This window comes from Sabethes cyaneus, chromosome 2, assembly GCF_943734655.1.
Source record: "Sabethes cyaneus chromosome 2, idSabCyanKW18_F2, whole genome shotgun sequence".
NCBI lineage: Eukaryota > Metazoa > Arthropoda > Insecta > Diptera > Culicidae > Sabethes > Sabethes cyaneus.
Window position 1 is genome coordinate 21,679,180 of NC_071354.1, and position 17,009 is coordinate 21,696,188.

Here is a 17,009-nt window from a genome sequence, read left to right on the forward strand (position 1 = left end):
ACTGACCTACGGCGGTACGCAGAAGGAAAACCCTCCCCTCGCACACGCGACAGGGGCCGAGGAGCAAGAAAGCTACTCACGGCCGCGCTAGCCATTCGAAAAGAGGCAGATGAAGCACACCCTCAGGAGCGCCGACGGTGTTTGACCAGCGATCGAGGGCTTTGTTCTAGCTGGTCCACTACCGACTGGTAATACAGTTACGCTCACCTATAATCATTGGACTGTACTACTCCTCCCCCTGAGCTAGCTGTCAAGAGCTGTGGAACTCACAGATAAAGCGGCAGGCAGGTGACCATGATTTCATATGGCGTACCTGTCACATTTTGTTCAAACTGATCTGAAGTTCCTGCCAGTAGGTATAGGTTCCAAAAGTTCACTTAGTTTGTTACATTTATGCTATAAAAGAGATACTATATTACCAAAATCAAAACAAAACAAACTACTACTGCATTGCATGTTTGGAATATGAGTTGCTTTCAATTGCAATAGAAAAGAATAGAGTTTCGAGACCTATGGTTCGGAATCAATCATAAACCGTTTGGTCTGTGACAGTACAAACGTCATGGACTAAACACCATCTGCGTTAACGCACATATATAAGAAATAACGTTCACTTAACAATAATAAATTTTATAGAACTGTAGTGCAGAAAATAAAAAAAGTAATGCAGTACTCTATTCAGAAAGGTTATAGATTACACTCAGCTCTACGAAAGTTACATACGCGACATTTACAGATTTTTCTTTTATGAGATACCGTGAACGTACCATATTCTGCGCAGTTGAGAGATTTTTGTGATTCTCCCGCTATGATAAGTATTCTAGATTTGTATCAACATCGTTGATAGCAGCAACGTACAACACGGTCTATAATATCTGGTAAAAAATATAGGAATCAAAAGTCGACCAACAATTATTAAACCAACCATAATTAAATCGATGATCCGGTCATCTTGCGCTGTCCAGTTGGTAGCAATTCTAGCTCAAAACGCTGAAAAAAGGCCATTTTTGATTCGACTATTTTTGATAGGAATGAAATTTTCCTGATATGTTGGATACTACGCAAGAATTAATTTTCCACTAAACTTGATTTTTTCGTGAAGAGTAACTTTTCAGAAGGGCGCATTTAGAAATGAGATAACTCTTTTACCAAATAGCATATCTAAAAAATTGCTTATTTGGTCAAAATGACGTCAAAGGAAAAGTTGTATGAAATGTTGTATGTATGTATATTGTTGTATGTAGATGTATGAAATTTTCAGGAAAAAAAATACACTGAAAGAAAAAATTTTTCAAAACCGTGTTAAAAATCATAAAATGTCAATTATCTCAAAACCTTCCTCTCCGATTTCTCTATTTTTTTTTCAAATAGCTTAAATTTTGCCCTAAAATCCAGTGAAGAGCTATCGAGCACTTTTTCGGATTTTTTTTTAATTTTGGGCTTAGACAAATTTTTCGAAAATATCCAAATTTTATTTTTTTTGAAAAACTCAAACAAAATCAAATTCTAAGCATAATTTTAAAAAAAAATTCACATATAAACTTTTTATCGTACATGGACTGTGACTAAAATCCATGCATGCAGGCATTTGAATTATAAACGCATACTAACTTGCAGTTTTCGGCAATTTGGACTAATTTGCAACAGTAAGTTCAGTTGAATTCAGATCAGGTTCATCAACGAGATAATCGGGCTCTGGTGTGTCCGCTGTTTGTGATAGCATCGGCTGAGGAACAAAGCTTATATTTCCTGCGAACGTTTGTTGCTTGAAATCTACACGATAACCATCTAAACCATTATATAAAATTAATACACTATTCACAAGGGCGATATTTGAAATAAATCTAACCTCGGAGACTTCTAGGATATGGCGGTGCAGGAACACAGTAATTTTCAATTTCTGTGGAAACCGAACTGATCTGACATTGTAGACCGGTCTTCACATATTTAACCGAATATAACGACATTCGATGATGATAATCACGGAAATGGGCTCCATTGATTGCGATTCTAAACATGTTTGCCAAGACCAGTATCAACAGCTCGAACCGCTGCCCGTAACGAATCGGACAACCCCCGTCAGTCTCTTCGGTCCCCCAGGCACGATTTTGAAAAGTATTTCTTACGACCTGGTTCCAACTCGGTCGAATGATAATGTGCAGCGCAATATCAACGTTTGGATATGGTTCGGATCCCGTTTGAAGATCGATATGACAGCTATATACAGATGAAAAAAATTAAAATTATCCTATTAGTTCCAACGTAGAGCACTCGTAGAGAATTATTATCCAGTAGAGCAACGTTGCTTACAATCCTTCGTGGACAACTCCTCTGGTTCTAATCAGGCTCCCCGGTGGAAGTCCACCCGGTACCAAAAGCGGACCCGACTGAAAGCAAATAAGATCAATATAACTATTTGAAGAAACCAAATTCGATATTTACTTACCGGAGAATATACTGAAATCATTGAGGACGTCATGTCGGGATTGGAAAGTGGCACGTACAGTACAGTTCAAGCGCACAATTAGATTCACTAGTTTTAGTTCACAGAACGTTACTGTCCTCACAAAGCGTGAAGACACTCTGACGCCTAACGATAACCGTGCTTGTTATATATGCTATCATCATCTACCGTTACGCGATTGCAGCCAATGCAAACATTTGTGCATCTTTTAGCTAGAATATTTGCAGCTTGTATATTAAAAGGGAGTTAGTCCAGAACGTGTTATCTAATTTAGAAGCAAACAATTGGTCGGTACAGTTGTTCTCACAGTGATCGCGCGTCTAATTTATTATGAGTTTTGTATTTGAAGATGATCAACTTTAACGTGTTTAATGAACAGGATCTTTGCTAAAAATAAGTTTATTGAGTAGTTATTTAGAACCGTTGCATAAAGAACAGCGGTTCTAAATGAACAGATTTAACAAGAATGCAAATTCCAAAAATGGCGTTAAAGTGATACAAAATATAAATTATTTCAATGGAAAATTGATTAATTTAGTTAATTCTGCAACAAACACCATTTTCTCCATTGTCACACAATTGTTATCCTCAAAGAGATCGCCTCTAATCTTCGACAATCGGGTTGTCGACACATACGAAACAACCGAACTGGCTGCATTCGGTCGGTACCGGCACAGACCGGAAGGACCCTGGTCACAAAACTGAATGGCAAACCGTTTTTCCAGCGGTGTGGTATCCATGTTTGTTGGACTGTGGCCAGCAAAGTGGGTAGGGACCCACTCGACTCCTCACTTCTGCAGCATGGTGCAAATAGTTTCTCTTTCAGCATCCGATTTGGCTTTGGCTGGAATCAGGCTGGCTGGTCGGCCGGTCGGACAACCAATGTGCTGGGTGGTTGACGGTCAGGTGAAGGTGAAGCAGCAGGAAGGCAGAGAGATACTTTCGGACAACAAAGTTAATTATTTTGTTAAATAATGTTATTTTCCTGGCATGCGCCCATCCAGGGGGGAAGTTTTGAATCACAGAAACGGCAATTTTTGTACGAGCGGAAAACGATAACAATGCAATGGTTGGTTGGCAGTTTTTGGTGAGAATAGCTTTATCAAAACATTATCACACCATTCGGGTTGTGTCTCTTCCTGTTGAATGGGACGATTAGTTGGTTGCTATCAATAGCGTGCCCAGATCTAAGGAAAAGGTGAGGCACTCGACCTGTCAGAAGAATATTTTGGCTTGGAAAAACAGAGTAATTGTACGATGGCAAATCTATTATTATATACTTTCGGATGCAACTGGATTTAAAATCAAAATTTTAATTGGATTTGATACTTGAAACTGCACTAGAAAGTAGAGTTGAAATTGGACACGACATGGGACATTAAATTAGATTTTGGTTTGGGTTAATTTGGGTTTGAAGCTTTACTTTATAATCTCTGACTCTTCTTTATCGACAGACTTTGCAGCCGGTCGTTAGAGTACAGGGTAAATTATGGGGCTAGTTAAACGGTTATTAACTCTATGAGTAATTCTCGTTGAAACGGGGACACTACTGACACGAGGTCTTAAAATATTGTAACTTTTGCACTTAACTGGTTGAAAATGGTTAAAAAATGAGAATACTTCGAAACAATGGACCCCTTCTTCGCCAGGGGCCCTAACAGTTTAAAAAAAATTGAATTTTTAGCAAACTTTGAGATTTATATCATGTGATATTTCATAAATTAATAATGAAACAACTAACAAATAGCCCAAAGTAAGTGAACCAATTGCCCAGCTCTGTAAAGAAGAAAAACAGGGCTTTCAAATGGAGTAGAATTTTTTTTGGCGGTCATCTTGGATTTGGTCGCCATATTGGGTGTTATCAATAAATCGTCGTTTTCGCCATGAGCCTCCCAACCGATTTTCACTTTAAGACCACCATTGGAAAGCTGAAAAGAAGTGCTATAATGCATTAAGAAAATTAGGTGTGCAATGGCTTTAACTGAATAAAACAACCAGTTATCTGCAGCGAGGTTCACAATTTTCATATAATTAATGTGATAGTTCCAAAATTTACTGTGAAACAAACCACAAACGAAACGGTTTTGTGAAGCGGAGAGATAGGGCTTATGAACGAAGTGAAAAAAATTGGCGGCCATCTTGGATTTTACCACCATGTTAGATTTTATAAAAAAAATCGCCGTTTTCGCTATGATCCCAGAACCGATTAAGACCACCATCGGAATCACGGAAAGCTGATAAAGAACGCTACAAGAAATATTCATCAAATCAGATGTTCAATAGCATTAACTAAATGAAACAATTAATTTTCTGTAGCGAGAAATACCATTACACTCAAGTCTCTTATTACACGGTTTATTTTTATGATTTTTGGATTGACGCGGTTTTTTATGACGATTTTTGAATTGATCCGTTTTTTAACGCAGCACGTATACCCCGTGTAAAAATGAGCTGAGTGTAGGGGAGTGTCGTCGTGGTTGGGCCACGTTTTGGAATTCACCCACAACTTTCGTTTCAAAAGGAATTCTGGAAATCTAAATACATCGTTGCAAAGGTCTAAGAATAAGGTATATTTCCGGAAAGTTTTGAACTGATTGCTTGAAAAATAAAAAAGTTATGGGCGTTTACGTGAAGACAAAAAATGTTGTCATAGTCGGGCCATGTTGTACAGGTTGGGCCACCGCAGAAAATCTAAGACATACGTATTGAAATTTTTTATTGAGACATGAAAAGAATGAATTCCGTGAACAAAGGCTTAAATAGGTACAAATACCCCATTTTTAATTGCATTTTTGCGAAACTTTGGCGATCTTGTAAAATCAATATTGCTATAATCGCCTTTTCCGAAGTGTACAACTACAATGAAAAAACAACAAAAATCTAGGTATTTATCGTATTAATTTTGCTTTATTTCATCACATTTTAAGTGACTGACATTCTTTAGCAATTGTTGCGCTTCTGCGCTTAAAATTATGGTGGCCTAACCATGACTACTCAAGTGGCCCGACCTTTACAAAAAGCGCTTTTCTAATATTTCCCCTTAGCCTTCCCAAACACCTTACTGGAGGGGATTTTTCTATAATCTTCGTGTGCAGCACAACACACTTCATACATTTTCAAAATTTACCACGATAATTGCATTTCATGAATCATTTCTTGAAGAAAAGTTCATTGCGCCTGGAAAACTTTTTTTGTGAGATTTAATCACTGAATTTACTACGGGTGTTTTGAATACACGATTGAAACTCGCAATATTGTGAAAAGTTAGCTATCACGTTAAGAAGTTTTATAAGGGTTATATCATAGATATCATGCGTGATTAAAACTGTAAAATCGTGTTGGCCCGACCATAACAGTGGCCCGACGATAACGACAATACCCTATATGAAAATTATATACCTTGATACAAATAATTCTTTAGCATTTTTTTCAATTTTCCGATGGTGGTCTTAAAATTAAAATCGGTTGGGGGATCATAGCGAAAACGGCGATTTTTTTAAAACATCCAACATGGCGGCCTAAGAGCATTTATTACAATACATTACAATACATTTAATACAATAACAGATGTGCGACCAAATCAATTTTAACGACAAGTAATTTCTACGAGACACAGATACTTGACTTGAGCAGACAGTATTCAATCCCTGGCGAAGACTTAAATACATAGTTGAAACATTGGAAAATCGGTTCTACTTGTAGGTAATAAACTGACGGCCAATTAAAGCGAGAATATAAACTTGTTTTCTTATATCAAATTTGTAGGCATGTTTCAGAGCATTTATTACAATGTAGTAAATTGAAAATTTGCGTGACAAACATTGACAATATGTCCTATTATGTCGAATTGAACCTGCCTTCGTAGTCCTGTGTGAAAGTGAGTCCCTCGTTCGTCCCCCTATGCACACCCCTACATGCTTTTTCGTCTTATTCTTTCACACGTTTTACCCCTTTTCTGTTCCTTCGCTTTCCTTTTCTGTTAGTTCCCTTTCCAGATCCGTTTTTCCTCACTTTATTTCGTTTTTCCTCCTTTTCTGCACCATTTTCTTGATTTTTGCCCTAATTTTCCTTTCGTCTTTTTTTTCCTTTTCTTCTGTCCAGTCTTATCAAAAAACAAATCAATCGTCTGTCTCTTCATCAATTGTAGAATCACCGTTTCAAAAAATATTAAATAAATCGTGTTTTTTGTTTCGTTTTTCCTGTCGCATTTTTTCTTATTATATGTCCTGTTCGAAAACAGACACTGAGGAAGCCTACAAGTCGTAGGCAAAGTACGTATCTGTCAAGAATAAATATACATAGCAGAGTTAAATTGGAAAAGTTCTTCTCTCTCTCTCTCGCTCTTTCTCTCCTATTCTTCTTTTGGTTATTGATTTCTCTTGTTTCGTGTGTCGATTTGCCTGTCCTTTTTCTCACCCGCAGTTTTCTCTTGTTTTGTCCTGTTTTGACTCTTCTTTTTCATCTCTCGTCCTTTTCCTGAGTCCGGATTTTCTTCTGTTTTTTGTCTTTTTCTTCCATTTTTTCCGTGTTTGTAGGCCTTTTTTCCCTTTTTTTTGTCATTTTTTGTTGCGTTTCGGCCTTTATTCGGTCTCGGTTTTCGGTGTTTTTGTCTGTTCCATCTGTTTCGACGTTCCACAACACCGGGCCCAGTATGGAACCTTACGAAACCCCTGCGGTGATTGGAACGTACTTCTGACCCTCGCCATGTTGTAGCATAGCACACAATTCTGGAAATAATTTTCCAGAATCCTGTACTGCGACACCGGCACTTGACCATTCCGAAGCGAGTTGGCTATGGAATCCCAGCTAGCGCTATTAAACGCATTTCTCACGTCAAGCGTGAAAACTGCGCAATAGCGAATACCTGTCCTCTTGCGCTGAATTGCCACCTCGGCTGTCTCAGTGACCGACAAGATGGTATCCACCGTAGATTTGCCTTTTCGGAAGCCGAATTGGTTCCTTGACAGACCGTTTGTACCCTCAATGCACTGTCCGGTTCTGTTAGGGATAACCCTCTCCAGTACCTTGCCGGCAGTATCGAGCAGACAGATCGGCCTATATGACGAGGGGACAAGCGGGGGATTTCCCGGCTTCGGCAATAGGACCAGGTTCTGTCGCTTCCATCTGTCCGGGAAGTGGCCAGCTTCCAGGCATCTACTCATTATTGCCCTAAATAATTCGGGAGCCCCAAGAATAGCCGCTTATATGGCCATATTCGGGATTCCGTCTGGCCCCGGTGCCTTGCTCACCTTTAGGGATTTAGCGATCTTAATGAGTTCCTTGTTCGTAACCGTCACTTCTTCCCGGACCTCTAAACCGTCGCAGCCCACGTTACTTTGGATGTGTGGCTGGGAGGCCGACCATCCTACGTTACGGTCTGAGGTACTGGAACGTCGGCCGTGGGATGATTCAGCGGCCTGGGGCCAGGGCCTTGGCTCGTGGCGCGGAAAGAGGCCCTCGATGATCCGTTCCAGCTTCTCTGGCGTTTGCCTGCGGGCGCCATCACGTCCTTGATCTCTGCCATTACGACCCTGTAGGCATCATCCCACGGGTTTGCATTGGCGCTAGCACATAACCTTTCAAAGCAGGCTCGTTTACTAGCTTTAATCCCACTCTTAAGCGCTGCGCGTGCAACAACAAGCGCTACTCGCCATTCAGCCCTGTCTTCGTTCGAGCGAGCTCTTTGCATAATTCTCCTCGCACGAAAGCACGCTCCGCGGAGTTCCACAATTTCATCTGTCCACCAGTGACCAGTTCAGCCGGTGACCTTCCATACCTAGGTCGGCATTTCCTAGGCATGGTAGCGTCACACGCTTGCGCTATCAACGTGAAGTACCTTAACCAAATGATCAGCGTTCGGATCGGGCAACCCGCGATCACCGCACTCTCTTCAGATCGCTTCCACAAATACTTCGGGATCGAAGTATGATGTCTTCCATCCACGGGTGGTTGGAGTGTCGGCTTTACTCGCCGCCTGCCGCATCGTTATCTGACCGACACCATAGCGTACCGCCTTATGGTCACTGTGAGTGTAGCCATTGTCTACCCTCCAGTCTACTATCAGACCAAGACTGCCGAATGTCACGTCGATAATAGACTCCGCACCGTTCCTACTGAAGGTACTTGTGGTGCCGACGTTGGTCAGATCTACGTTGGGCTTTTCCAGAGCTTCAAGTAGAATCCGACCCCTATTGTTCGAGCGACGACTGCCCCACTCAACTGCCCAAGCGTTAAAGTCGCCCGTTACAACCAACGGCCTTAGACGGCATAGCAGCTGCAGTAGAACACTCCACCCACTTTGGCAACCGCAAATCCCTCGTCTGCAGTTGACCCAACCTCTTGAACCGGAAATCTGCTTGTCGTCCATATAGTTGCCGTCCCGGACCCATCCGAGACCCAGTTACCGTTTCCGGCAGGAATGCAGTATGGGTCCGAGATGATGGCAATGTCCGTCAACGACTCAGTAATTGCTTGGTACAACAGCTACTGGGCCGCGTAGCAGTGATTCAAGTTTAGTTGCGTAACCAGCACTACGCCTGTGTTTTAGTCGCCAGCGCGCGGCCGGGAATTTTGGGCCTCCTGTTGTGTACTTAGCGTCACGTTGGCCGGTACATATGAGGCACTTGGGCGGCGCAGTATAGTCCCTCGCTATATGGCCCGTACTGCCACATCTCCTACACAGGTGGCTTCGGTCTGGCCCCTTACAGCTCCAGGACTGGTACCCTCTAGCAAAGCACCGGACGCAGGCCTCCGGCTGCTGGAACACGCTCATTGGGCATACGGACCATCCCACCTTATCCCAGCTTATCCACTTTCAGGGCTGCATTTCCGTCTACCAGTGGAAGTCATATAGTTGCTACCTGGGTTCCAGCCGGTTCCTTGTGCAGACGAACTGTCACAACCACGTTACATTACTCCTTGAGAGCTCGAGCTAGCTCGCCCGCTTGAGTGATCTCGTTCAGGTTTTTAAGCTGGAGAGTCATCTCGGGCATTTCAGTGGCATTCTTTTTGAGCTCAAGGTCGCCTGTGCGAGAGCGGCGGATACTCGGCGGATACTCGGCGGAAGACCCTTCAATTGATCATCCCCTCTCACGGCCTTTAAAACTTCCGAATATTTCGGCCCCTCTGTTTTGAGGATAAGGGCATCGCCTTTGCTCCTCTTTTCTCTGGCCACTTTCGGTGGAGCTCGATCATCTTCTTTCTTCCTGACCTTCTTCTTTTTGACCAACTCCCACTGGTTGTCGGACGCTAACAGCGCGTCTTGTTACCCTCAGTTCTTCGGTTGGCTTACGACCCTTTGCTATCAGGCACTTCTTCGGGTCCGTGGGGGTTGCTTCCCCTGGGGACTACCTTGCGCGTTTGGTGGATGCCTTGTTGTCGTTAGACTGCTCCGTAGCCGCGAGTGCCATGGTGTGGTCAGTCATTGACGGGCAGGCATCCGTTTGCGCAGACCTCGATTCAAACGCCTTCTCGGTCTCTTTCTCGGCCACCTTTACTCGTGCTTCGAGTTCGCTGTGCTCCTTCGTCGCAGCACGCATGGCGCCCCGAAGCATGAGCAGACTTTGTTTCAGGTCCTTCGCTAGGGTGCTGCGACCTGCCACGAAGTCGATAATGGCATCGAGCTGTTGAGACGCCGCTACCGCTCTTGGTAGCATGTCTTTTTTTTTCTGCCACTGCTTTTATTAGCGACGGGCCGTTCATTGCTGCGTCCGGCGTAGATGCAGTTGGAGCGGCAGGTGAGCCGTTTCCCTTTCCGCTTACGCTGGCGTTTCTACTGGTATCCACCGGCGGAGATCTCTGGATACCACCTCTGAAGTTAATGTTTTATTCTGATTATTCATATAGAATCCCACGAGTTGAGGGGAAAGAAGAGTCCGCCGCTTCAGAGCCCTCCCATGATGCGGTAAAGGCTGATTACTGTGAAGGGCGCTCTGGTACTCCACAGGTTCCGTTTGAGGCTGAGTATTTATGGAACCCCCCCCCCCCATTCATTCCTCGGCACGGGTCGCTTAAAACCTTGGATTAGGGGTTTATCCATTCACGGTTTTACTTTTAAAACTACTTTTAAAGCTATTAAAACCATCCTCCTTTGGGGGCTTTGGACCCTCTGCTCAGGTTCTCAGTATTTTCAGGTTCATCGAACATGCTTCTACCGAGATCCGTTATTTGCAGGCGGAAAGCGACGTGTGGATTATTTTGCGTGTAGTTATCTTCAATGACCCGGTAGGAAACACCGACACATGAATCAACTCACAGTCTTGGTCTGATAGGATTGGGATTGGTGTTCTCAGGTCATTCGATCACGAATAGGCATTATAAGCAGTGACATTGAAGATATTATCCCGCAGAAAATAAGCCTAAAATCAAAACAACAGAAAGCAGCGTTGTGGTTAACAATACGGGCTATTTCCTTCAATTTAAGATACGAGAACCCATCCTTGTTTGTTTTTAAAAAACAGTTGAGGGAAACACGGTGGAACAATCGGAAAGTTTTCGTGAAAGAATTCGGTAGTTATCTAAATATCTGTTGAAGGGAAAAAAATTAAAATTAAAGAAGACGCTAATAGGGTAGAAAGATTTAGACATAGGATACTAGGTTAGACATAGAGGATAAGATTGAATAACATGTACTATTTTTATTTTTATTATTATTACCAAAAAAAAAAAAAAAACTCTCTCCTCTACAAATGGAACAAATTTCCTCAAAATTTGAGAACTAATCAAGCAAATGGGACCAAATTTGCCGTGTGGGGGTTTCAGAAGGCAGGATTAATTTTCTACGGTGTACTGAGACCTCTTCTCCTTCTAAGAGGGGGGGGGGGGGCTCTCGTACAAATGAAATACAAATTTCCTCATAACTCTAGAACTAATCAAGCAAATGGAACCATATTTGGCATGTGGGGGTTTTAGAGGGCAGGAATTTTTTCTATGGTATAATGAGACCCATCCGTCTTTTAACAGGGGGGGGCGGGATTATTTCTATGGTGGATTAGAACCTTTGCTTTCTTTAAGAAGGGGAGATCCCATACAAATAAAATACAAATTTCTTCATAACTCTAGAACTAATGGGGGGTTTTTAGGAAGCATGAATTTATTTATTTTATGATGCTTTGAGACCCCTCACTCCTGTGGTAGGGGGATAATTCATTACCATTAAGAAATTTCTATGTCTCAAAGGTTGCAGGCGTTGTACTTATGAACCCCCGTCCACGTATTTTCAAAGCCACCATTGCATTAAATGAAGAATTGAATCTGAATATTTCGCTCTTCTCTTTTAAACATTCACTTAAACAATGGCACTCACAGATTCTTATAAACATACATATGCCAGAAATGCAGTTTACGTTAGTCTTTGATCTGATGATCTGATATAGTCCTACGTCACCCTTTCGTACAACCCTTAGGGCTGTATACCTTGTAGTTTTTATTTATTTATTCCGTCTTTTCGTTGAAGTTTTCCAACATCACTTAATTTCGAAATTGGACTCAAAAATGGAAGGGAATTGGTGCTGAAACTAAACATAAAATTGGACTTGAAATCGGCGTTGTAATTGGGCATGTCATTAGTATTGGATTTGCACTTAAAATTGAGTTTCAGTTGGATGAAATTTATTTGATTGCTGGATTGGAAACTGGAACTGGATTCGTTTACTTATCGCAAAATTGAAAACTGCTGACTTCCAGGTTACAGAAATTATCTTGTTTTAAATTAAATTTCACATTACCATTGAAATTATTAGTGTTTAATAGAACACCGCCTCTAGTTTCTGATAATAAATAACATAAGTTGTGTTTCATCATGCGCTATGTGTGAGAGTATGCTTGAAACTATCAATGTTTCTCTGTTGAATACAACAGATGTCGTTACTTCGTAACGAATATTGTACATTTCGGAAACAGCTTACTCTCTCATGCATCTCAGTTTCTTTTGTGTTTATCGGTAATCGCAATATAACGTTTGACACCTGAACCAATAAATAGTAGGTAAACATTGTTTTTATTTATTGCTCTCATGTTGCGAAATTTAATTTTTTCGAATTGAAATGTCGCAAACATATTCAGCTCCTGGCTCTAGTATGATGCTATGGAGAGTAACTGAGTAACAGAGTAACTGTACCACAAATAAAATATGATTAGTGATTGTTTTTCAGGTAGGTAAACATAGTGAGAAATTTTGATTTTACTACCTCTAGAAAAGCGCCCTCTCTTGAAAAGCAACGGTTCGTATGGTGTCTTATTGTTGGTGATTACACTGGTGTTGTTCGAGCCAAAAAAGAAGATTCAAAGTAGAAAAATAATGAGAAGATTTGCACCTCCGCTTGCTATTTTAACTCGAAAGGTGCCAATGTGGATAATCGAATTAAATCTGAACATAGTTTTTTGTTGCAAAAATCTACTGGAAAATGCTTTAATCACTGCTGGGAATGAAAGCCATTTAATTGTAATCATGTCGTACTAACTCGTGCGGTCCATGAAATCGACCGTAATTGAGTTTTAATGGTGACAAATCGATTTATGTTTCCAATCGAATCGCTCATCCTGCCAGGGCTACTGATCGAGAAAAAAACGAAATAAAAAGAAAATCCGAATCACAGACTCGAACCGTTTGCCGTACATAACAATATCCGGACGGCGAAGGACATAAATTTGTTATTTATTCTTTATGATTTGCCCTTATTTTTCACTTCCGCCTCCGCTTTCTCAAGCGCAGCTTGCCCCGCAATGAACGGGCAAAGCCGGTGGAAAACCCGAAATTGCTTTACTCCCAACCACCGCGCACCGCTCGTCGGTTGTCGGAATCCGTTCGATCGGAAAATCCGTCTAATCCTGCGAAGCGATGAAATTTGTTTTAACTCTGGCGCGAAGTCGGACGTTCGGTGGGTGCCATCCACCATCCGACCGGCGGCCCATTATTGGCAACACCGGCGGGTGATGTTTTACTTTATTCCGGCACGGCTGGCCATTTTTCAAAGCTCATAACCCTTTCACTTCGGCGCTCGCTTCAGCCGCCCGATCATCGGCGGGGCGGCGTTAAATCCTCATAACGGAAGGAAAAATAGCTCAATATTTCATATTTATGTACTCCCGTATTCGCCGCTGCACTTACGCCCTCTGCACTTCGTCTTTCGTTGGTCGACCTCCATCGTGAAAGGAAGAGTTGCAAAGATTTTTTTTTTCGTGATTTCCGAAGGAAAACTGTGCTGATTGGGAGAAGACGGTAGCGGAAAAGCTGTGCAAATGTTTGCTTGTTCGCGAACTTCCTAGCAGCCAAAGCTAGCTATAGCAAGTAGTACCGTAACTTTCATCCTTTATTATGTATGATTTCTGCTTATTGCAATAATGGAGAGGTAAAACTCCTTTTTTGTGTTTTTTTTCTTGCTGGCAGTGCAGTGGTTTGAGACATTAACAGTCGGCCGCAGAATGTTAGTGAGCTCGTAAATTTGAAATTCCGATTTTTTGAAAATTTTTTCTTTGCTTAAATTTGGAACCGTTTGTAATGTTTGTGAAATAATCAAAATTTGGTGGGTTTCGGAAGAAAACTATCATCGGTGCTTAGTACTGTTCACTTTGCGAAATAATGGCTTCCAGCTCAGCCCGATGACTGCTGCGGTATTGCTGAACGAGCGAAGGAAGAAATGCAGCCAAGTTCTGATGTGCTGTTCACCGGAAAATAAATCTTCAGTTGCATCCTCCGCCATAGGAACATTATTATTATTTGTAGCGGTTTCTTTTGGCACGACAGCATCTTGTTTGTGTTTCAATCTTGGCTGGAAATATACATACATACCAATATATTGCTTTATCTTTAAAATGAAACGAATGTTTGTTTCCCGCGTATGAAATTGCATTCTTTGTCGCAAAGAGAGCAGATTGCAGTACAAAACGTCTCCATCTAAATCATAATATTGGAATGACACTGCTAACGTTACTGAATCATAGTTTTGAAAATTATTTATGATTTGTTAACTAATTTTGATCGGTAAGAAATATGAAGATGATTCTTAAAAGATCCTATCTATTTGAGGCGCAAAACTTACTATCTTCTAATACAATACTCATAATAAATTATAATTAAGATCACTCTGAGTACACAAGTGCTGACAAACTTTTTGCTTTTAAACTAGACTTTTATAGATGCATTCTTTTCTGTATATTGAAAGCTGAAGATATGATGAATAATAGATGCACAAATGTTTGCATTGGCTGCAATCGTGTAACGATAGATGGCGATAGCATATATAACAAGCACGGTTATCATTAAACGTCAAAGTGTTTTCACGCTTTGTGAGAACAGTAACGTTTTGTGACCTAAAACTAGTAAATCCGATTGTTGCGCTTGACCTGTATTGTATTGTATTACTGCTCAATCCTGACATGACGTCCTCAATGATTTCAGTGTATTCTCCCGTAAGTAAAGAATCGAATTTGGTTTCTTCGATTAATTATTGAAACTATTCGCTTTCAGTCGACTCCGTTCGTAGGTTCGGTACCGGGTGGACTTCCACCTGGAAGCCTAATTAGAACTACAGGAGTTGTCCACGAAGGATTGTAAGCAACGTTGCTCTAGTGGATAATAATTCTCTACGAGTGCTCTACGTTGAAACTAACAGGATAAACTTTAATTTTTTTTTCATCTGTGTATAGCTGTCATATCGATCTTCAAACGGGATCCGAACCATATCCAAACGTTGATATTGCCCTGCACATTAGCATTCGACCGAGTTGGAACCAGGTCGTAAGAAATACGTTTCAAAATCGTGCCTGGGGAACCGAAGAGACTGACGGGGGTTGTCCGATTCGTTACGGGCAGCGGTTCGAACTGTTGGTACTGGTTTTGGCAAACATGTTTAAAATCGCAATCAATGGAGTCCATTTTCGTGATTACCACCATCGAATGTCGCTTTCTTCGGTTAAGTATGTCTCGGTTAACCAACAGTGTCGGATCAATTCGGTTTCCACTGAAATTGAAAATTACTGTATTCCTGCACCGCCGTATCCTAGAAGTCTCCGAGGTTAGCTTTATTTCAAACAACTCGTTTGTGAACTGTGTATTATTTTTATAATTGTTTAGATGGCTATCTTCCAGATGTCAAGCAAAGGACGTCCGGAGGAAATGCAAGTTTTGTTCCACAGCCGATATTGTCGCACTCACCAGGCACACCTACACCCGGTCTTCTCGTTGACCGATCCAATCTTTATAATAATTCATCTGCGCTTATTGATACAATTTAGTGAAATATTTGCCGAAAAAAATGGAATATGTTTCTAGTGTGCTCGCATAGAAGGATTTTAGTCTAAAACCTCCCACTAAAAAAACGAAGCGAATTCTTGGTCATCAATTTTCTTTCAATAGATTACTTTGTTTGAATTTGCTTTGAAAGGAAGACGAGGCGTGAAAGAAAAAGCGCAGAACATGGGGTAAAGAAGTGTGATTGAAGTAACGCTTGTTATGTCTGTATAACTCTCTCCTACCTAATTTTTCGCTACTTTGCCTTCACGTCTTGCCTCACCTGAGATACTAGAAATACATTTGTTTCATTACTTTCTTCCAGCGTTCCCTTCGTCAATTTAAAGAAAAACTACCGTTTTAAAAAATGATTTAACAATATAAAGAAAACTAAAAATACACGAAACAACTACTGAAATAAAACTAAATATTATTTGAAACAATAGTTGAATGAAATATAATTGAAAATTAATTAAAATAGCAAACCACTCAGGTATGTCAAACTATAAAGCAATATAAACTAAATTGAAAAACCGATCCAAAAATGCCAAGAATAAAAAAAAATCAACAAAATCAGACCAAATTACATATAAATCTTACCAATTTTGATACAATATGTGGAGGTTCCATTTTTTTTAAATCATAGAAAATTGATTCAACTTTAACACCCTTTCAGCTCATTTCCTCCCAGCCTTGCAAAAATATAACGCACAACGGTTTGCGGTATCATCATGCGTTTTGAGAAACATATCCCAAGAAACAATGGGAGTTTTATTGTACTCTTATGGCGGTTTTCATGACCAATTTTGGTTTTAAATGCCATCATAAGCGTGTAAAAAACCCAAATTGTTACTTGGGATATTAGATAAACGTATAAAAAATGAAAAACTTGTAACAATTACTGGTCTTGCTAACTTGCTGCTAGTTTAAACTAGTTACTTTGCCCGCAGAATACTGGAAGAACTGAACATCAATTTGAACATCAATAACAGTACGGGAGTGTCGTCGTGGTTGGGTTAAAAGTTATACGCATTTACGTGAAGATAAAAAATGTTGTCATAGTCGCGCCATGTTGTACAGGTTGGGCCACCGCAGAAAATCTGAGACATACGTATTGAAATTCTATATAGAGACATAATAAGAATGAATTCCGTGAACAACGGCTCACATAGGCACAAATACCCTATTTTTAATTGCATTTTTGGGAAATTTTGGCGAGCTTGTAAAATAAATATTTGCTACAATGGCCTTTTCCGAAGTGTACAACTACAATGAAAAAACAACAAAAATCTAGGTTTTTATCGTATTAATTTTGCT

The 17,009-nt window shown here is 40.8% G+C and overlaps 2 protein-coding genes across 3 annotated transcripts; one reads left to right on the forward strand and one right to left on the reverse strand.

Annotated features, from left to right (window-relative positions):
• Window positions 1-1,450: 1,450 nt before the first annotated feature.
• On the reverse strand, window positions 1,451-2,581 carry LOC128738593 (galectin-7-like). Its single transcript, XM_053833846.1, has 4 exons — window positions 2,447-2,581; window positions 2,311-2,387; window positions 1,850-2,217; window positions 1,451-1,788 (listed from the first exon to the last, which is right to left on the reverse strand). Exons 1-4 carry the CDS (start codon window positions 2,477-2,479, stop codon window positions 1,634-1,636), a joined length of 633 nt encoding a protein of 210 aa, XP_053689821.1. The 5' UTR covers window positions 2,480-2,581; the 3' UTR covers window positions 1,451-1,633.
• A 12,138-nt stretch (window positions 2,582-14,719) lies between these two features.
• On the forward strand, window positions 14,720-16,135 carry LOC128738592 (galectin-7-like). 2 transcript variants are annotated; one of them, XM_053833844.1, is made up of 4 exons: window positions 14,720-14,872; window positions 14,931-15,013; window positions 15,110-15,477; window positions 15,537-16,135. In XM_053833844.1, exons 1-4 carry the CDS (start codon window positions 14,840-14,842, stop codon window positions 15,695-15,697), a joined length of 645 nt encoding a protein of 214 aa, XP_053689819.1. In that variant the 5' UTR covers window positions 14,720-14,839; the 3' UTR covers window positions 15,698-16,135. The 2 variants fall into 2 exon arrangements, with proteins under 2 accessions (XP_053689819.1, XP_053689820.1); XM_053833845.1 differs by having other exon boundaries at window positions 15,552-16,135.
• The last annotated feature ends 874 nt before the right edge of the window (window positions 16,136-17,009 follow it).